This window comes from Lynx rufus, unplaced genomic scaffold (genome assembly GCF_022079265.1).
Source record: "Lynx rufus isolate CCGP_SWC_20201006 ecotype Redwood Valley unplaced genomic scaffold, mLynRuf1.p SCAF_4, whole genome shotgun sequence".
NCBI lineage: Eukaryota > Metazoa > Chordata > Mammalia > Carnivora > Felidae > Lynx > Lynx rufus.
In genome coordinates this window covers 107961127-107984599 of record NW_025814856.1, presented here as the reverse complement: position 1 = coordinate 107984599, position 23473 = coordinate 107961127, and the positions used below count along the sequence as shown (strand labels likewise).

The 23473-nt window shown below is 34.2% G+C and overlaps 1 protein-coding gene across 6 annotated transcripts in view; it reads left to right on the top strand.

The window, feature by feature from the left end:
• The window catches only part of DGKB (diacylglycerol kinase beta), a 647032-nt gene that overhangs the window by 455600 nt on the left and 167959 nt on the right, over positions 1–23473 (top strand). For all 6 annotated transcript variants that reach the window (XM_047096393.1, XM_047096391.1, XM_047096390.1 and 3 more), the window contains 2 exons: positions 2015–2105; positions 12254–12449. In XM_047096393.1, coding sequence (XP_046952349.1) covers positions 2015–2105; positions 12254–12449 — 287 coding nt within the window. The remainder of the gene's footprint in view (positions 1–2014; positions 2106–12253; positions 12450–23473) is intronic.

Sequence of the window (23473 nt, the reverse complement as noted above, 5' to 3'; positions counted from 1 at the left end):
TTAAAGTGTCGCCTTATCTTTTGAAGCTCTCTGGCCTCTCCCAGGAATAAGCGGTTGACTCACTGAAATGTTTCCCCATAACATTTTGTTCATATATTATATAAATAATTAAATTTTTAATCATTTCATATGTCCATAATCTTACAACATTCTGCGCTCCTTGGAAACAAAGCATTGTGTTCATATTTATATATTTACAACTTAACACAGTAGCATATGGAAGTTAATGTCCTTACTGAATATTTGTTGAATGAATGGATGGATGAATAAATGAGTCCAAGAAGGTCTGGGTAAAATGCTAACACAAGTGTTATTAGAAAACTTGCTGAACATAGAGAGTTCCAAACGTCATAAAACATCTACTTGTTATTATCCTAAGATTGTCTTGAAACTACTGCATAAAATCATTATTTCCCTCTCAGTTTATTGAATGCCATGTTTTCATCAGAATGATGAATCAATAGGAAAATATTTTTAATTTGTGTAACTTCAGCCATTGTGTAAATTTGTAAACTTACATATATTGAATGAAGTAGATATTTACATTAATTTAATATAAATTTGCCTGTAGGCTCAGGCCCACAGATTTTGGTGTTAAACCTATTCTATCTAATTAGCTATCATCTCTTTCTAACTACTCACATATATGAAGTCAGGCCATAACTCGAGGAAAATATTCTCCAAAAAAGAGTAAGGATTCATGGTACTAGAATCCTAGGCATAGAACACTTTCAGATTACTGGCCTGAATATGGTGATTGATACAACAAGAGCTAGTGAAAAATTTGTAAGTAAATAAGTCCTTGTATGAGGCTATTATTGGACATGTCTAGATAGATGAAATTAGTTTTATAATTCCTAATTTCATATTAGAGAACTCTATTCAACACACTGTAATAATAAACGTTGTATTAGGCTCCATGTAATTTTCCGTAACTGATCATAGGGCTGAATTAAGTAAGGTCCTTGCCAAATGTATTTTTAATTGTTGAAATGTTTTACCTTCTAATGTGAAAAGCACATATAAATATTTATAAGCCAAAAAGAATAATTTGTTATGAGAGATATATTTGAATATGGCAAAAATTTTTGTTTTGCCTTTATGTGCAAAAATGTATCTTATTTTACCTGCTTTTCTTCTAATTGAGGGCATAATACCTTGTTAAAATACGTGTAATTAAAAATTGCGGGTTTTTTTCATGAGAATGAACTTTTAAATTCAATATTGGGTAATACATTACCTAATGTAATTAAGTTACATTAAATGATCATAAATTTATTTACCTGGCACAAAGAAAGACAGGGTTACTGGATCATGGGAGAAAATAAATTTTGAGCATCTTCCAGATTATATACTAATATATTTTAAACTATATTTTTTGCAACTTTTGTTATACTGATAAAATACTACTACTTCTTTTGTTCTTCCATATGGTATCATAGTTTTTCACTACTATTCACAGAAAAGAGGCTACTGTCTGAAAAAAATAATGGCTATCCCAAAGTTACTAAATTTTATCTTTATGGATAACCACTATTTGTTTTCTTTTCAATATGCTATTCAATCATGTCAATCTCTGATGAATACCTAGCCATCTAGAAATATTTAGCATTGTTAGCTTAGTCTCATTTTTCTCATAAAAAGCTCCAATTGTTTTTTTTTTTCCCTTTATGATTATAGAGTTGCTGGTCTAAATCAAGTTGTCTCTGAACAAGCTAAGAATTATAAGCGCTAAAATCATATTTTAAAACCTGAGCAACCAATATATATAAAAGTCAAAGATATACTTGTATCTATCAGATCAACATATTCTTCTAATTCCCTCAGAGGCAATCATATAATTTGACACCAACATTTAAGCTTTGAAAATTATGTGACCATCTATTATATTATAGATGGTATATGTCCTCAAACCTTTTTTATGACTTATAATACAAGAAAGGACTGCTCAATTAAAAAAAATCCCTTCTGTTATTGATAATTGCCTAAGCTGCTTCTTCCTTTCCTTTTTCAGAATGAAGAACAAATTTTGGTATTTTGAGTTTGGCACATCTGAAACTTTCTCAGCCACCTGCAAGAAGCTACATGAATCTGTAGAAATAGAAGTAAGAAACATGAATTATATTTTATAATACAATGAAATGGCTTGAGTTTGGTTATTAATGTTTGTGACAGTCCATGTGAGGAGTTATACTTTGAGCAATCCATATAACTTTAACCCACAATCCTAAAATTTCATTTTCTGTCACTCATTGCGATTCCAACACTATCTGAATTATTAGTATCAAGTTAAGTTTTGAGTATGAGTTGTTTTAATACACTATAAAAGGATGAGAGGTGGGACACAACTTTAGAAATCAATGGAGAAGTTGCTAGGCATAGTGTGGTTAGAAAAATGTAAAATGAAGGAAAGTACTTGAAAAGAAAGGAAAAAAGTTGCAAGATACATTAAAGAATACTTTATTTTCAGGTCTCAATATCTTACAATCTTTAAAACACAGTTAACTAAAATTGTACTTGATTTTGTGAATAAGACTTAAAATATATACTTTTCCATTCCATTCTCATTCATTAACTAGATTTTTCTCAGTTCCCGAGGTTGCCATTTCCCCATTACATTTATAGGAAGCGGAAAAACCAAAAAAGAGAGCAAAGATAGCAAGAAAGACAAACTTTGAAAAGATTTGGAGCAAATAGGTCCTCCAAAAGAATATAGCTACTGTGGGACTAAAATTTTTGGAGATGGGTTATAATATAAAATGACTTAGTTTTGTTGAGAAATTTTAGGGGGTTAAGAGAAAGGAAAAGTTATATTTTGTTGAGTGGTAAAGACAAACCAAAGGAACATAATTATGAAACAAGAACATCTAATGACTAGCTGATATGAATTGTGAAATATTGGCTTTAGCACTTTTTATTTAAAAATGAATGTATAACTTACCTACTAAGACCTAATCATTAGTGGTATATATTCAGGTAATGAGTTTGATAAACAAAATTAGTTATGGATCCATTGGATCATAATGGCCTGCCTGAGTTCTTCATTATTCTAGCTTTCTCATTTACTGTTAATGATTGTGACAGCAAAAGTGGTCCTATTTCAGAATGTAACCTTTTTGGGTTTTTTTGGCGGATAAATTCAAGTATTAGAAGTAAAATTGGTGATCATGGAATGGAAAATACCCTCCGTGACCGAATCAGATCATAACCCTGAAAAAGAATATAATCCCAAAAGATGAAGGATTTGGGTTCGACATGGGCTTTCTGTAATTACTGTTCATCAAGATTTATATATGTATATATTTCATATACATGTGTAGAGAGTGATATATTTAGATAGTTATATAATATATACATATACATATATACTTATAAAAAATAAAAATCAATATTTCTTTACCTTTAAAATCATTATTTTAAGAAATTCTCAATAAGTGGATTTTGAGCATTGTTTTACCCTCAGAAACCTATGCTCAAAGAAAATCCATAGAAGGCAAGAATGAAAAAAATAGAAGTATGACTTCTGGTTGAACTTAGGGTGAATACTCTGAAGCCTCTTGCACTTCTCCTTGCTTTATCCTACCACTGAACACTGACTGAAAAAAATGTTGAACTAGGAGAGAGAATTCATGGATAGGAAAACTCAGTATTGTCAGGATGTCAGTTCTTCCCACCTTGATCAATTTGTTCACTACAATCACAGTCAAAATCCCAGCAGATTTGTGGGTGAGTGAGTACTAACAAAATGATTATAAAGTTCCTATGGGGAGTCAAAAGAGCCAGGATGTCCAACACAATATTGCAGGAGAAGAATAAAGCTGGAGGACTGACACTACCTGACTTTACGGCTTACTATAAAGCTACAGTAATCAAGACAGTGTCGTACTGATGAAAGAACAGGCAAACAGATCAATGGAATAGAATAGAGGGCCTAGAAATAGACCCACCCCATAAATATACTCAAGCTTCTTTGACAAAGGAAGAAAGCCAATGCAATGCACCAAAGGAAGTGTTTTTTTTTTTACTAATGGTGCTAGAATAACTGGATGTCCACTAACGAACAAAAAAACAATCTAAAAGAAATGAATTCACTCTTAACAAAAGTGAACTCAAAATGTGTCAAGAACCTAAATGTAAAACATGCAACTATAAAACTTCTAGAAGATAACATAGGAGGAAATCTAGATGGCCTTGAGTTTGGTGATGCCTTTTAGATACAACACCAAAGGCGCACAAACAGTGGAAGAAATAATTGATAAGCTGAACTTCACTGAATTAAAAACTTCTTCTCTGTGAAAGACATTGTCAAAAGAATGAGAAAATAAGCCACAGACAGAAAATAATTGCAGAAGATATATCTGATAAGAGACTGTTAACTCAAAATATACAGACTCTTAAAACTTAATAAGGAAATAAACCACTCCACTGAAAACAATGGGCCAAAGACTTTCACAGATACCTCACCAAAAAAAGACATACAGGTGGCAAATCACCATATGAGATGATGCTCCATATCACATCATCAGAGAAGTTTAAATTAAAACATTAATGAGATACAGCACTACACCAAAACACCAAATGCTTGTGAAGATGTACAGCAGTAGGAACTCTCATTTATTGCTTGTGGGAATGCAAAATGGTACAGCCACTTTGAAAGACAGTTTGGTGGTTTGTTACAAAACTAAACATATTCTTACCATATGATCCAGCAATCGTCTTCCTTGGTATTTCCCTAAAGGAGCTGGAAAGTTATATCAACACAAAAACATGCACATGGTTGTTTACAAGTTTAATAATTGCAAAACTTGGAAGAAAACAAGAGGTCCTTCAGTAGGTGAATGGATAAAAAGACTATGGTACATCCAAACAATGGAATATTATTTAGTGCTAAAAAGAAATTAGCTATCAAGCCTTCAAAACACATGGAGGAAACTGAAATGTGTTTTCCTAAGTGAAAGAAGACAATCTGAAAAAGCTGCATACTGTATGATGCCAACATATGACCTTCTGGAAAAGTAAAACTGTAAGACAGTAAAAAGATCAATGGTTTTCAGGGGTTGTGGGGAGAAGGAGAGATGAACAGGCAGAGCAAAGAGAGGATGTTAGGGCAGTTATAATACTCTGTAAAATATAATGATGGTAAAAAACTTCCTTGGTTTGTTCAAACCCAAGGAATGAACAGTTGGAGTGAACCCTAATGCATACTATGGACTTTAGATGATTGTGATGTGTCAATGTAGGTTCATCAGTTGTAACAAATTTACCACTCAATCCAAGACGCTGATAAACGGGGATGCTGTGCCTGTCTGTTAGATAGATGGGAAATCTCTGTACGACCCCTTGAATTCTGTGGTGAACCTTAAGCTGCATGAGAGAAACAGAGAAAACGTGAGTGGGGAAGGGGCAGATAGAGGGAGACAATTCTAAACAGGCTCCCACACTGTCAGCGAGGAGCCCGATGCGGGACTCAAACGCACAAAACTGTGAGATCATGACGTGAGCCGAGATCAAGAGTTAGACGCTTAACCAACTCCAGGCAACACCCCCCCCAAAATAAAGTCTTAATTTAATAACATGTTGATCTAGAATATAATATTATATGTCAAAAAGGTAAAAAAAAAAAAGAGAGAGAGCGAGATTTAGAAAACATAACAAAGGGCATTCATTTGAATGAAAATGAAAATAAAGCGCATTTTATGAAAAAAAAAGTTTTAATGATAAAATTGTATGGTTTTGTTTCACACAGCTTTATATTCTACATAAAATTGATTTAGAATGCCCCCCCCCACCCAAGAAATATGGGCACCGAGAATAAGTTATTCTTCCTGGTGTCTTACTTTTACAAGCCCTCCAAATCTGGCTTCCTAGCTCTGCATTTACCGGCTTATTTTGGGTCACATTGCAATAGCATATATAAATCAGAACCAGCGCCATGCCCTCACCACTTTCTTGTTGCATATTCTGAATACTGTTATAATGTTATGTATTTATCTCAGTTCTAAAACTTGAGGGGTGTGTGTGTGTGTTTGTGTGTATAGATGGTAATGCAAAACCGGCTTTTCTACTCACTTTTTAATGAATCCAGTCTATCATAGTAGCAAAATATGCCTTTCTACCCTCAAGGTTACTTTATAATTTAATATAACAAAAACGTTAATTTGGAAATTGGATTCTGTTTGCTGTTGCTCCCTACTTGGCCTAAAATTGTACCAACCATGATTTGAAAATACATAACTAAAGATAAAATACAAGAGTACCTCAAGTAGATACATGCTTTATCAGCAGCTTCTTCAAAACAAACTATTTGCTCTGTGACACTTTATTTCACTTTTCTTTTTCATAGAGGAAACTTTTTCCAAAAGGGATGAATATTTGGAAAAATATGAATACCATGGTATAATAGTTGATAATAATAGTTAATTTTTATCTCTTATTAACTACACCGTCTTCTTGGTGCTAAGCAGTGTGTATACATTATCTGATTTAAGTCTTTGTCAATCAATGAGAGAGGTTCCCATATATTTCCACTACGGAGATGAGCAAATGAGCATGTTATTTAATAATTTAAGAGAAACAAGAATTGTGTTGCTGACAAAATGTGTAAATCTAAGGAAATAAATAAATTGGAAATGATATATATAATAGGAAAATATATATGATATATATATAACGTGTAATATGTATATAGCATGCAGGCATATATATGACGTGAAAGAGAGATGAACAAAGGTGAAATTTTTAATTTAAAAAATTTAAGTTATTCTCTTTGTTACAAAAGATAAATAATACAATGAAAAGTCTTAAAATTAGAAGATATGTTAAAAGCAAAGTTTGTGTTAAACTATTTGGGGCATAGATGTGCACCTAAGAGTCATAGGTCAACATCTGGAAATGAAGCTCTAAAGTTGGTGGACTTTTAATTTGTTCCATGTACCAGGCAACATTCATGAGAAAATAGAATAGTCCATTTTCCAAAGTTTTTCAGTCTTTTGGTTAATTTCTGAGACTAAGAAAGATGGTATGTTTTGAGGGTTAGAATTTCCATTCCAAAGCACTAAGATTTGTTTTAGTGATTAAGTACTTCTATAAAAACCAAAATGATCTCTAGGATTAACAAAGGGCAAGAAGCCTCAGGGACACAAAATAAATTCAGAAGGATTCTACAGTGAAGATTCTTCCTACCCAGTAATCTGCAAAACACTGAGCTTTTAAAGACAATGGGGCAAACTTTTATAGCTCAGTCTCTGTCCCGTCTGTATCACAATTACCTTGGATACTCCTTCAACACATATTTAGAGCACCTTAGCTGGGTCTCAGCCATACCAAACCACAGTCTTGGGGTGGGGAAATAAAATTTGTGGATGGACATTTTTTAACAACTTTATTGAGGCATGTTTGACATACCAAAAACTGTACATACTTAATATATACAACTTGATGAGTTTGGGGATAAATGTGTACCCATGAATCCATCACCAAAATCAATGCCATCAGCATATCCATCACCTTCCCTCTTTGTGAAGTGTGTGTGTGTGTGTGTGTGTGTGTGTGTGTGTGTGTGTGTGTCAGAGAGAGAGAGAGAGAGAGAGAGAGAGAGACTTACAAGATCTATCCTCTCTTCTAAAGCTTTCTGGGTGATTTTTTTTTTTCTAATGAAATTCTAAAAGCAGTAAGGAAGAAGACTATAAAAGTGTGGACCTCAACAAATGTCACTAAAAACAAAAGTTGGACACATTAAATCCAAAACATAAACAACTTCTTATTCCAGAAGAGAGTAAGAAATGTGGTAGGGGTGGGGCATAGTGTTATTTTATTAAGATAAAACATCATAATTTTTCTTAGGAGAATGAAGAAGAAATGATATAAGTAAAAACAGAGTGAATGACCAAGACATGAATGAATATTCTCTTCTGTTTAGCAGAAGTTATTTTTAATGAGATAACTTCTGGTAAGAATTCTAATATCCCAGCAATAATTTTTTAGCCTTCGCAGTATCTATCAAAAAAGAAAAATATGTAAAACTCAACTGATTTTCTGCTGATACTTATGGCTAATGCTGGATATCTTGAGCCAGAGATATCATCAACATGTTTAGCAACTGGGTGTGTGCATGCGTGGTAAAGGCCTCAAATTTTCCTGTTTTCGGGTTTGCCTCCATCTTTCTCTCGCTTGCCTACCAGCTCCCATTCTTCTCTGAAAGTCATCTTGCGATTATCCACAATCAAGACTTCTATCACTACCACTGGACTGCCAGCTAATACTAAAATCACTTAAAAGGCATGCCCTGGGCCCCTATACCACACTGTCTTTTGTAGATAGAAGTCGTAAAATGCATTTCAAAAAACAATGAGCATACCCACGGGAAAATATAGAGTACCCCAGCCTTCAAACATCAGGAGAGATGCTGTTAGGCCATTTATGTGTACAGGAGTGTTTTATTTTTTTAATTTTTTTAAAATTTTATTTTAAAAAATTTTTAGTGTTTTTTTTTTTTTTTATGTCTGAGAGACACAGAGAGACATGGCACGAGAGGGAGAGGGAGATACAGAATCTGAAGCAGACTCCATGGGACTCAAACTCACGAACCGTGAGATCATGACCTGAGCCAAAGTTGGATGCTGAACCAATTGAGCCACCCAGGCACCCCTGTACTGGTGTGTTTTAATTAGTGGATTTGCTGTTGTTGTTCTCTGCAAATACATACATAATTGGGTGTTACGAATCCATATGAATTTGAAGAAACTCTTCTAAAAGTACACGTAAGCTATTTTACTCCAGGCTACTTTATATAATGAACAAAGCAATGTCTGTATGCTTGATTAAATCAAATTATGGATAATTTTTATTTGACCTGGGCAAAGAATTAGACTCCCTATGGAAAAATATTTACAGGGTATCATTAATTATATCTCATCAAATCTATCCACACTTACAACTCTCCTAAGTTCCTCACATTCTGAATTTTCCTATCAAATGACATGTTAACTGAATCTCAAACAATACATTTATTTATAAAAGTTTGTCTTTAACATCTCTGCATAGTTTGGTGCAAGGTATGTTTGTAAGCAAGGATTAAACTACACTGGCAGAAAAAAATTAAACCATCTTCATTTCTTTTAGGTAAATTTGTGTCTGGAATAAGATCTTCCAAATTAAAACTGAAAAGAATGGGCAGTGGCCTCATAGCATCACAGTCTGCAAATAGCTCCCATAGTACTATATGTTAACGACCTTTTTTCTACATAATAAAAATATTCAGGATTTATTGACTAACTGAGGCTGTTAGCTTTTAAGCTTTTATATTCTTTTCCTCTGTAGCTACCTTTTTAAGAATCATAAATCTTCAAAGCGGATGAAAATATTATGTGACACAGTATTATAACTTGTTTATATTTCATAGCCTTCACGTCAGCTTTTATTTCCATGCACTCAATTGGTGTGCTACAATTCCTGGTCTCCATCTGAACTAGCACCGAAATTTTCCAGACTAATGAACAAAATGTTAAAGCAAACAGAGGAAGGTAACCTGGGGTCAAGAACTAGTGGAAACAAATCATTAATAAATAGCAATTTATGTAAGTACATTGTCCTGCTCTCATAGAAAACTCCGTGTTCTTCATTAGTCCTTCTATGGGACTCCTTGAGGATTTTTTTTTTTTCACTTTTCCGAAAGCTGCTTGCTCTGTTTCCTTGAAACTACACGTGACGAGACTTGGAAAAGTGAAAACATGAATAACAGTATACACTGGTATTTTTCAATTGTCACATGTAACTCCCCTAGTTCAATTAAAACGAAAAAGCCTGTTTGCAACCGCTCTCCTTTTCTGCAGATGAACAAAGGAATACTCCTTCACTAATTCTGAAAGTAACTTGTCACAGTGGGGTTCTAAGGCCTAGTCAAATAATTGTCTTAGTGTACTACCTGCTGTGTTCAATATTGAGTGAAAATGGAAGCCAGGCCCTAACTCTAGCTTATTTCACAATTCTTCTGTTATTTAAATGATTTTAGTCAGTTTGGGGAAAGCCAGACCTTTATAAATTAACAGCAGGGAAATACCAAAGGTGTCAGATTGCATATTTATCATCTTTTTCGTGTAATACTTAAATATGTATTAAGAAGTGACTGACATAAATTAGGCAGATTTCAGAAGCCACAGGCCGTGGCTTGTAGAGGACCCCCTTCTGCTTGACATTTCATCCTTGTCAAAGATCAAATTATTTTAATTTAGGCTGCAAATTATAAGGAATGAAGACTTCTTTGTGGGAATTCCCTGTGGTAATCTGACTTTTGTTGTTACTGCTGCTTGTCAGTGTGCAAAAGATATAATATGCATGCAAATAAGGTTAAAAAATATGTACTATCTAATTATCCAGCCAGTACATTCCACTTGAAGACAGTGGGAGGGCTGACACACAGTATGTGTTTGATTCATTGAGGCCTGCAGGGTATTTACACAAGATTACTTTTAATTATGAAATTAATATCTGTTTATCTAGAATATATAGCAGTAAGTGAGTATACACATGAGCAGAATTCTTTAGTAAAAAGAAATCATCTTAATTTAATACATGAAAAGGAGGAAAAAAAATCGCTTGTTTCTAGGGGGGAAAAAAGGCATCATGCAGACCTTGGTTTCACCCCCTTTGAAACAAATTGAATGAAAACTTGGCACCTTCGCTAGAATTTGTTTCTAGCCCTGCCAAGTAGACTCAAGATGTGTTGCTTTATTTCACAGTTTTTATATTTTAGCGAACAAGATGCAGGATTAGGTTCGGCACAAAGACACAAATGTGGAAAAAAGAGAGATTTCTTGTTTGTTTTTTGTCTTTTCATTTAGGTGGAGCATTATCTCTTCTAGGTTCAAAAATTCATCCTTTCCATGAGAGACAGATGAAGTCAGTATCAGTGTTGTTTGTTTGTTTCTGAAATAACGCGTGGCAAATAAAACAGCCCCACTGCAGATAGACTTCAGTTTATGAAATGCATATCCCTAACAAAGTTCTTTGTGAAACAAAGTGTTACATATTTGCATCTCTTCTCATATCAGCTCATATCAGCTGACAAAGGGAAAACAGTATCTGGGATTCACAGTAAGTGCCATTTTAGAAACCTCAAAGTGAACGAACAAATAAATAATAATTCCAAAAATACAGTATGGCCTTGCCACTCTCCACATGTGTCCCTCAGTAAAAATGAACAGAAAAATCAAAGAATTAAAAAGTGACCACTCTGAATATCACAGAGCCTGGTCGGTTAGCAAGTTTCATATTTTTCATAATCAAAAGGAGTGTTTTGTCACCAGGTGAACAAAAAATTGTGGCTGATTAATTATTTTTATTCTTCCATTTGTTGTTAAAGCATCTATAAAGTAATGGTGGGTTGGAGATTGCTTTTACTGCTGTTCTTGGCATTGCTCTCACTCAGCCTGCCTGGTCCTGCTCTTCCATATTCCTTCGGACAACAGTGCCTCTCATTGCCTTTTGACACTGTGCTTGGAACTTAATCTAGTGCCAGAAATCATTCTTGGCCCCTGTGACGTAATTCAGGTCTCTGAACTGCTGGTTTTTTTTTACTTTTTTTTTTCCCCCCAAAGTCTATTAAGCTGCTTCTTTCTCTGATCAACCAAGTGAGATCACAAATAGGAATTGCTTCCTTATTTTCCTTCAGTAGTGGCTTGCAGCGTGTTCTAAGTAGGAGGCAGTCACAAAAAGTTCTGCCTGACTCGTGAGTTCAAGTCCCACATGGGGCTCTGTGCTGGCAGCTCAGAGTCTGGAGCCTGCTTCGGATTCTGTGTCTCCCTCTCTCTCTGCGCTTACCCCATTTATGTTCTGTCTCTCTCTCTCTCTTTCTCTCAAAAATAAATAAACATTTAAAAAAAATTTCTGCCTGAGTGTTGACCAGGTTTCCTAGACTCAACTTCTTTGCAACACGTCGGAAATTTCTAGCTGGACACACAGACATTAATGTGTGTCCTTCCCAATGGGTTTCTCTAAAGATAGACTGATGATTTAATTTGATCATGTTTAAAGATATGTTTAATTGATAGCTGGTTAATGTTAATGTCTCCTTTACCTTTCATATTGACATTTAGCATAGTCATTTAAGTGTTCTTGAATGGTTTATTTAAATACGACAAGATTGTGGACTTAAAAGCTGCTATTGAAAGATAAGGAAGTGCCAAAGAAGAAATCAAGGAAAGGATGATCAAATATCTTACTGTTTTTTTTTTTCTTTGTTCTTTTTACTGATCAGTGTGATGGAGTACAAATAGATTTAATAAACATCTCTCTGGAAGGAATTGCTATTTTGAATATACCGAGCATGCATGGTGGATCCAATCTTTGGGGAGAGTCTAAGAAAAGACGAAGCCACCGCCGAATAGAGAAAAAAGGGTCTGACAAAAGGACTACACTCACAGATGCTAAGGAGTTGAAGTTTGCAAGTCAAGGTTAGTTTTCTCTCATTTAATTGTGTTAACTTGCTTCTTAACCTGCTTTTGAGGCTACGTTAAAATTAAAGACTTTTCCATTGCACTATAGTCTACGTATATATGCAGTTATATTTTTCATACTATCAGATATGTATGTGTAATTAAGTTATAATATATTCTAAAATCACATATACACTGGTTGTATTTTTCATGGATTTTTTTTTCCTTCTTTAATCTCATTTTTTTTATTCTCCTTCCCCGCAGAAAATTGAATACATGTGGGTATTAAGTGGATAAGATTATAGGATATATTGCACATTAAGTTCTGAAATATGATCATCTTAGTCAAGATGTTTGAGTTGTTATAACAAGAGCCTTGTTAAGGCTTTTCTAACGTTGTGTTACAAGATTTTTTTTATTTTTGGCTTTGTTCAGTCAGGCTATGACATCCAAGCTATCTTACATTTAGGTGTTGCTCTATAATGCCATGTTTAAATATCTCACAAAAAATTTTGGTTAGCTGCTGTTATTTTTCCAGAAATTTTATGACAACAATTGGGAGACCTGGGAAACAGATCGTAAAAGACTTAAAAAAATGGGGTAGAATAGCTGTGGATCAGAATTTTCAATTTCGTGGTAATGTCTTGTGGGACAAGACAACTAATTCTTGTTGATAGATTTTATAGACAAAGATACTAAATTGGTAGTATTCTCATAATCGTGCTTCAGTAATTTTGTTCATTTCTTTGACTTTCCAGAATCTAATTAATACCATTGATGGCATTCAGATGGCCATCAGAAAGCATATTGGCTTGCTCAGTGTAGCAAAGGCAGAATATGGAGAGGTTACAGGCTTATAGACCCAAGAAAAATAAATAAATATATTTAAAAAATAAGTAACACAGTAACATGTGAAGATGGTTGGTAGGGTTTATGGTGGCAGGAAATAGTTTTATCTTTCCTTGTCTTCAGGTATCTGATTCAAGTTTCGGTACCTGGCAGTTACTTATGTTATATGGAATATGGTGACAAAGATTAACAGAGCAAATATTAGGTAATATTCTCTTGAAAGGAGTGCTTATTACAACCTGTCAATGACAAAAGCTTTTGAAGCCCCTTAAACATGTAGGTAATCCTAAAGAGGTAAATCCTGAAGAGTCATGTAATTTAGTACAAGCAAATATACACCAAGTTAATATAAATGCTTCATACTCAGAGTTAATATAACTATATGAAAACATCGAGAAAAGTGTTTTTTTGGAGGAAACACATATAGAAGAAGTGACTAGGTTTGTACCATATGAATCATAAAATGAAGGGAATTAGATATAATTATTTCCCTAGGGGTTGTTGACATTAATATTGTATTTATATTTAAATATAAGGTTAATATTCTAAGAAAATTAGTAAAAAATCTCCTACGTATTAAAATTAGTTCAAGGACCGTACTAAGATCAGACTTAAAAATCTCTGCTTCTCTTTCTAGGGAAGCACTGAGTACATATATATTAGTAATATAATCCATATAATTTAAAAAAGTTATATATATAATATTTATAATAATTTCCAATATTTATGTGGTTACTACATACCAATACTTGGCATGTCCTTTGCATGTTGATATTCCAGATAGAAATCTGAATTATTCTCAGTGTTCGGCTGCCAGCTACATTCACCTCTCGAGCTGTTAAAGTTTGTCAAACTCGTGACTGTGCTCGACCGGGACGAGTGTCTATACAACCCCTATTGCGCTGGCCTCCCTGGCCTCTGCTGGCCTCACTCTCGCCCCTCTGTATGCTTTTCATCAGGATACACACCTGAAATAAAGCACAGAAAAATCAGCCAGAAATACTGCCAGAGACTGTCATTGCCCATTAACTGTACAAGAACTTCTTTCTTCCCACTGTCTTCTTACTTACTGTTGTGGAACTATTAGGGCCAAGTTTTCGTAAGTTCGGGAAAGAAGAAACTACAAACCTGTAGGGTTTGTGACTTCAAATACATTTTTTCTCACCACAAAGGGAAAAACAGCAGAAATCAGTGTTTTCGAAGGTCATTGTAGGAGCAGTAACCAAAGTATGTTCATAACCGATTTGGCTCAACTTTTTTGTTCCTTCTCTTGAAACCGATGATGCTAAGTTGTTTGAGTTTAATCTTCAGACAAGAACAATTCCCTTATTAAAAATGACCTTATCAGCCGAATATTAAATAATATACTAACCTGTATTTCCTTTTTATTAACTTTATCTAGATTTTTTTTCCATTTTGATATATTTGACAACAAACTAGCTAGAAGTATTTCAAAATGCCTCTAAGATTTGATTGCAGATTTATTCTGCAATTTACAGTACAACAGTAAATGTTGTACTCAATACTCAAGAAGTGAAAGTTATTACTTAGTAGACCCCTTTTCTAAGTGGTACATATTTCTATCATTTGATTTTGTTTTTAGTATCTTGACACAAAAACAATAGTATTAAATGTTAGGTCAATCGATATTTTAAATCTAAATATATTTTCAATTTCACATAAAATGATTATAAGTGTTGACTTTAGCTTGAAATATGAAAAATGTAATTCTAGTTGAAAACATTTCTTTAGCCCAGATCCAAGTTAATATTTTTTACTCTTAGAAAATATGTAAGTAAAGAACTAAAAAAAAATTTGGTACTATAACTTCCTTTTTAGGAAGTACCTTCTTGAAATATTAACAAACAACTTTTCTGATATGCCTCTGCAAAAAGTTTATAATTTAAACTAACTTTTAGTATATTGGAAGGATATTTGTTTTCGTAAAGTGTAAGAATGCTTTTGATGGGGACGGAGAGTAGAGGCAGCATACGTATCTAGATTCTTATAACAAAGAAAGATTATTTTATCTGGTAGAAGGGTTTAAATTAAGAAAGAGTTTACTTATTTTTTATTCATTTTGAAACTGCCATAAACCAAAGGTATGGGACCAGGTTTTAGAGCATTAAATCTTCATCTATGTTATGCTGTCTATGATCTGGGACTCCTGCACAATTAATTTGCTTGCAATCTTTGAGGACACTCACAGCATAGGATCAGAGTATCTTCAGTTAATAATTTCACTGGTTGGAAATTTTATGCTTGGTTTAATTCAAGTTGATCAAAATTATAAGTAATTCATTTAATTACATTATTGTTCCAGCAGAACATTTTAGAACAGTTGGATGCAATTCTGAAACATATTCACACTCATCCAACTCAGTAGATATTTTCTTTGTGGGTTTGTCTTTTGTGTTTTGTTTTTGGAAATGTAAGTAAGCGTGTTATGTATGGACACCACGGTCTTTAAGCAAAATTGTAAAGTAGGCCAAGTAGTTCTTCAGTGTGCCTACCCCTAATATTAACTCAGTCTTTCCCACTACTTTCAGTTACTGAGTTTATCTTTGCTTCCTTCTCTTCTGAAGTAAATCCAAGCCTCAGAAGGATGTCTAATAAATTCACTCACATTAATGTAGAAATGACTGATTGCAGATGAAAGTAGAGGTATTTGCATTTTAAAAGAAATAAAGGCCTTCAGCTAAACCATTATTTTTCAAACTTTGTTCCATTGAGTTATAACTGTAATTTTTCAGAGGTTCTGTGAAACCTTGGTTCAAACCAATTATTGCCATATTTTGGAAATATAAGAAAAAAAACTATAATGAAAACACGGTAAGGTGTGTTCTATAAAACATTTTGTCATATTAATGACTCCAAAATCATTAAATTCTGCTACCACAAAATAACTTCCTCTCCTCCTCCTGTTTCTTATCCTCTTCTTCCTTCTCAGTAGATAGATAAAAAGACAGATTATACATATCTACACACACACACGCACACACACACGTACACACACACACGTGTGTGTACGTGTGTGTGTATGCACAGATAAAAAAAGTAAAAACTGTGCCATTAATTGGAAAAGCTGTAGTTTTGTAACGGTCACTTAAAAAAATGTATGTAATGGGCCATGTGGGTGGCTTGGTCAGCTGAGCGTCTGATTCTTGGTTTCAGCTCAGGTCATGATCCCAGGGCCATGGGATCAGGCCCTATGTCAGGCTCTGTGCTGAGCTTGGATACTGCTCGAGATTCTTTCCCTCCCTCTGCCCCTCTCCCCGGCTCATGTGCTGTCTCTCTCTTAATGTCTTTGTATATTTAATAGGATAATTGCACATAAGGGTACATTACCACCACAGTGTATATGATCACATTCAATTAAAAGGCCCACAAACTTCGGTACTTTTACTTGGCATAAGCAATAAACAGTACATAACAATCAATGGAAGTGAAAACAAAGTGATAATAATACTATTTTAAATGAAAATGGAAATGAATTTTTAGGAAGCATTTTTGTCATAAAGAAATTGCATGAAGTACATCACAAAGATACTAGGCTTGTAGTAGCTTAAACATCAAGTGTGCTTTTATCAGAGATTCGTGGTATAAACATGCTCACAACTGCAACCAAAGAGCCTGCAATGAAATTGAAACAAAATTTCAGCTAAGTATGCGGAGTAAGATGAATTTGACTAACTGAAACTTCCAGTGAACATCTAAACCAAATAACAAGTAGCATCTTACAGTAATTTGGATTGGCAAAGTTGAAAAACTGTGTTTTTTTGGATTGGGCACTGTTTGTTAATATTTTTTAAATATATATGATACACTAGTATGTTTTTTTATAAATGATTTTAGCAATAATTCACTTCTTACTCTGCAAACAGAGTAAAAAACGACTAGGGTTGGCAAACTCTGGCCTAGGGGCCAAATCGATCATACAAAATTTTTGCCAACGAAGTTTTACAGGAACACAGCCATGCCCTTTCAGTTGTAGTCCTGCTATAATTGTCTATAATAGCTTCCGTGTTACAGCAGTATAGTTAAATAGTTGTTTCTTAAAGACTGGATGGCCACAAAGTTGAAAATATTTGTCTGGCCCTTACAGAAGTAAGATTTAGAATATGGACTCCAGGTTTAGAATATGGACTCTCTGCCTTTTTCTACCAGCCGTGTTCTTATATACCAGGCATGTTTTTTGTGCACATAAGTGAGATTGTACCATATACATTGTTCTGATACTTGCCTTTTTTTTTTTTTGATTATATATCTTAGGAATCATTCCATGGCAGAATATCATTTTATTCATTTATTTAAAAAAAATTTAATGTGTTTCCTTATTTTTGAGACAGAGACAGAGACAGAGCATGAGCAGGGGAGGGGCAGAGAGAGAGGGAGACACAGAATCCAAAGTAGGCTCCAGGCTCTGAGCCATCAGCACAGAGCCTGACGTAGGGCTCAAACTCATCAAGACAGTGAGATCATGACCTGAGCTGAAGTCGGACGCTTAACCGATGAAGCCACCCAGGCGCCCCTCATTTTAATCATTTATATTTTGTGGCTACAAAGTAATCTATAATGTGAATATCTTATAAATTATTTATGCTTTCTTTTTTGTGTTTCAGTCAGTTATCTTCACCAGTATTTTACTTTGTAAGTCTTTATTTTAATTCCAGTTAGTTAATATACAGTGTTATATTAGTTTTAGGTACACAGTGTAGTCATTCAACAGTTCCACACATCTCCTGGTACTCATCACAGCAGGTGCACTCCTTAATCCTCATCACCTACTTAACCCATCCCCCATGCACCCCCCTTCTAGTAACCATCAGTTTGTGCTCCATAGTTAAGAGTCTGTTTCTTAGTTTGTCTCTCTCTTTATTTTTCCCATTTGCCCATTTGTTTTTAGTTTCCACATATGTGTGTTATCTTATGGTATGTTTTTCTCTGACTAACCTATTTCACTTAGTGTTATAACCTCTCTAGCTCCATCCATGCCATTGCCAATAGCAAAATTTCCTCCTTTTTAGTGACTGAATAATATTGCATTTTCTCTATATATCACATTTTATTTATCCATTCATCAATCATTGGACACCTGGGCTGCTTCCATATCTTGCCTTTTGTAAATAACACTGCTGTAATCATAGGTGTCCATGTATCCTAAAAAAACATCTTTCAAAGTATTTTTTAGCCAAACAGTGAGGACTTGTCAAGTAATGTGAGCAGTTTTCAGCTATGCTAATGGTCTTAGCTTTGAAGGTACAAGTCCAACTATTTCACTTCCCAGAAATGGTATAAGACCACCACGTGAGTTGCAAAACATTCCTAGCATTTACCGTCACATGCTGTTTGGTTCAGGATATTTTCAATGCCACACAACTGAAACAAAATGCAGAAATCAGTGAAAATAAGATGACTGTGATACTGCAACTGTTGATCAGAAAAAGTCCATTATTCTCATGGATTGACTATTCAAAGTGAACCTCTAAAATATATTTGTACAAATAAAATCTAAATTTTCTCTTCCATTTCCTGATCTTTAAAATGTTGCTTAATCTGAATAAAATTAAAAAAAAAAAGGTTGACTGCTTTAAAAGGTTTGAAACCACTCAGCCAAAGTAATTCAAGCCAAAGAGTTTTAAACATTTGCCAGAAGCTACTGGAAACACTGTGGGGAGCCGCTGGGACTTCCTGCTTGAAACCTCATCAGCCAGGTGACTGTTCACCACACATGTGGATACAAGTATCCAGGTACCAGTCATATGGAAGTTTATTTAAAAAAAAATTAAATGTTTATTTATTATTGAAAGACAGAGAAAGAGCATGGCAGGGGCAGAGAGAGAGGGAGACACAGAACCCGAAGAAGGCTCTAGGCTCTGAGCTGTCAGCGCAGAGCCTAACACGAGCTTGAACTCAACAAAGTGCGAGATCATGACCTGAGCCAAAGTCAGACGCCTAACCGACTGAGCCACCCAGGCACCCCCAGAAGTTTATTTTATGAACTAATTGGCATGTGATATTATCCAAGAAATTTTCAGTGATTTCATTCCCATTCAACAATGCGGATTCTTTTATTTGAGCGGCATTTCCCAGGATTGCAGCATGCATTCCGCTGATGGAAAATCAAAATGGTTCAAGCTGTATGCAGATGGATATTTTAAAGTTTAGTAGTTTTTATATCTATTGTTATAGTTGTTTATGGTAAGGGATGCTGCTTTTTTTTAACTTACAATTTTAACCTCAGTTTTATTCTTGAAGTAAATCTGTTTGAGCAAAAATAGGGTAAAAACCAAAACTGAATAATAATATAGGAGGTATTTGAGTAAGGCAAAGATTGTGAAGGTGGGACAAGAAAGACTGAAGTTTAGAAGTTACAGGTCTCCTCTCTTCCTGTCATTCACACAGCTCTAATTTTAGACACTTAGTGTAAACATTCTTCCTCTTTTTCATCATCTTGCTTAAAGTTTACTATGTATCAGTCCCCCAAGAGTAAGCTCTTCTATGGACTTTACACTACATACACTCCCACCCCACCCTATGTGTGATGTGTGTGCTCTATGCTAGGAAAGACTATAACCCTGATTCTTCTTAGAAGCCAGAGAAGAGAGACTGTGCACCTGACTATCAAGGAATCTCTCTATATCAGATGTCTTTATTGTTTTGTTTTTGAAAACTCCCAGGAAGTAGGAAGAAGAAGAAATCAATCCAAACCAAACTGATCAGAGAGAATAAGCAAATTGGTATCTCTGAAAGCAGCAAAACTTGAATTTATTTTGCTTCTGAAGATAAATAAGATTATTGGCTCTTGTGTCTCCATCTTTAAAATGGGGATCGTAGGCTCTGAAAGAGTTGAGATTAATCTGTGTGTGCTGTGCATTGTATCGCCTGGGCAACTGCACAGGCATTTACATCGTAAGACCCTAATACTTTCTATGCCTTGTACAGGTTATACTTATCTGAAAGCTGATGGTAAGGACATTTGACATCCATTATTATCAGTTTTTCTAGACATTTCTGTGGGTTATTTGGGGTAATTTAGAAGGCAATGTTTTAAGTTGTCTAAATATAAACTGCAACATTCATTTTAGAACTGTAGATGATGTATTTGGCATTCAAACATCGGCAAGCAGAACAATTTCCAAGCATTTAAATCCAGTGATTAAATCAATTAAATTTAGAAACAAGAAAGGATTTTATGCTGCATTATTTTACCTGGATCTTAAAATTGTGGAAAAAAGATTATGGCATTTGAGATATTACATTTCACAAAAAAACATATACTGATTCCATGATAATTTTATTCGTTGAAAATAGATCCAAACATTTGCTATCTAGTAACCTTTAAGGAGATGTCTCAAATGAGTTCCTAATTGTATATTTTTAAACTGCCTCCAGCAGTGGGTAATGTAAATAATATCACATATTTAGTAAAACTATCTAAATCTCGAAGTTTCTGTTTACAGCTGAATATTGAATCATACACCTAGATATCCTATATGATAGCTCTCTATATTTTTATGAAAGGCATGCTTTTAAAGTTTATAAAACAGTAATAAAAACTTAAGGAATACAAAACATATTTCTTGCATGTAAAAGTAGAAATGTATTTTCACAATATAAGACTGGGTATTCTTATCTTTGACCTAGCTGTCCTATAAAAGCATATATATTATGAAGAAGCATTTATGAAATTTCTATTTGTCATGGCACTATAAAAGTAGAGAGAATGTGCTAGCCTCATAGAAATTTGGAAAACAAAACCCATAAATATGAGTAAATTATTATTTATGAACAATTGAAACATGAGTTGGCAGTCTTTCGAACTAGCATTATTGCCCTTTTCTCCCATGTTCAACAGTCAAATTTTCAAAACCTGACACACAGTATTCTAGAAACAAAGTCTGGCACATAGTATAATTCTGGGAATAAAATCTGAGATGCACGATAGATAATTCTAGAACTTCTTATAGTAAAATGGTAAGTCCACGAAATCATTTTGATACAACAGATAAGTAATAATTTAAACAGGGAAGTGGTATTTTCTAATACATAAATGAGATCATTACTATTAAAAGCTTATTCTTAAAAACAAACTGAAATAGGAAAATGGAGAAAATCCAAGTAACACAAAGGTAGGGAAAGGCAGAACAAGGAGTAATTTGCTTCAACACAATGAGTCTGGGAAAACTTGAAACAAATTAGATTTTGTAGCAGTTGCATTTTGAAAAATGTATGATCTGGCAATCAATCTAGTCAATGCAAAAGCAGAAGGAAAGGGATTTGTTTATTTGAGGGTTTGAATTAAAACTCAGCTGTTACCTTCTCGGACTTCTGAGGCAGACTACCTTCTTTATTTCCAGTTGTTCCCCTTCTACTTTTCCAGCTATTGATTTTAATTGTGACTTCAGAGAAAGATGGAAAATATAAACGCTTTAATGGATCATTTTCTCTATGATGTTGGTGTCTAACATCAGTGATAAAACGACTACCTGACGTGTTTCTGTGACATAGTATTCAATCCTGAGTCCGTAGAAAACAATGGCAGGTCCTCCACCCAGGCTAAGGATGCATTATAAGTCTAAGTAAATTTAACTTATGCAGTGGTGAAAATATAAAATATATTTCCAAGTTAAATAAATATTGACTGATCATATAAGCCTCAACTAATTGAATAACACTTGTAGATCTTGGTTTCAAATCATAGTCCCATAAAGCTCCCAAATATGAGATCATTCTTATAAGTTTCCTAAATGGAAAACTCTACTGTAATCTTGCCATTTGAGGATGGTAATTTAAAGCTCATGTAATAGATGTGCCCCAGGAAGCTTAAAATAATTTTTCCTATAATCAAGATATGACAAGAAGTTAGGGAGGATTAAAAAAATAGTAAACATGAAAGAACTTTCAAAACGACATGAAACCCACTACAAAAATTGTTAAACATGAGTCCTAGTTCCTTTTTATTCTGTTGGTATTAAAAACTGTTCTCTCTTACATCAAGATGGGAAATAATAACAAAGAAAAACTAATCTCCTTGAGGATGAAACTTCAATTGCACCATCTTGTGGAATGACGTCTTATTTAAAGATTTCAAGTCATACCAGGAGAGATATTAGACTTTTATTTCACCTCTCTTTCATTTATAAGTATTTTCTTCTAGTTACCTTAATGGATGTGAGGAAACCACAACAATCTATCACCTGATTCTGTTTGCAGTCATTTGTCTAACTACCAAAGGGTGCCATTGGGAGTCCATTAGGGAGCAAAGAGCCTTCTTTTTTTTTTTTATTTAAGTTTATTTATTTATTTTTAGAGAGAGTGAGACAGAGACAGAGAGAGGAGAAAGAGAATCCCAAGCAGGCTCCACACTATCAACACGAAGCCCAATGGCCCTGGAACTCACGAACCATGAGATCATGACCTGAACCAAAGTCAAGAGTTGGATGCTTAACTGACTGAGCCACCCAGGTGCCCCAATACCTCTTTCTTGAAAAGAGTCAGATTCCACCACCTACTTAATTAGCTTTGAGCCATGTGAATTTGAGACAACCAAGGCCACCAACCACTAGAGTTCCATTGCCATGAATTTAGTTTTCATGAATAAGGTTTTTATTATATAGAAGTAGTTAACATATCACTTGTAGTTTGTTGGACAGTATCCAGCCAACTGTTTGGAAATTGATAGAGATTCATATAGATCATCATTCCCTCCATTCTGGATAATTATTCTCCAGGCTTAATAAAAATAGTTCTATTGTTTTTTTCTTGGTAAACTGTAGATTGATAAATTCAGGGGTTTCTTGGTGTCTCTTTCAGGCAGCATCTGTTGGCTGCTGTACAAGTACAACCATTAATCAGAGTAAGGTAAAGATTGAGGCCTCAATGTTATAAGGTGACAGTCATTTGAAATAAGACTAAAAATCTCCGTGGATAAATATGACCAATTTAAATGAGCCCTAGGGAATTTTTTTAGAAAGTTCAAATGCCTGATGAATGCTGCACTGTTATTCTAATTATCCCGTAATATGGCATAAAATAACAATCTCATTTCATCCTTTTATTTACAAAGCTTCTCCCATTATCATTATATTTTACCTGTTCAAGCTCTGAAAGATTGCTCCTCGTTGAGAGATTCATTAAAAGAGAATAATTATATTATATTTCACAGATTGGCTGAAAGAAAATGTATCTTT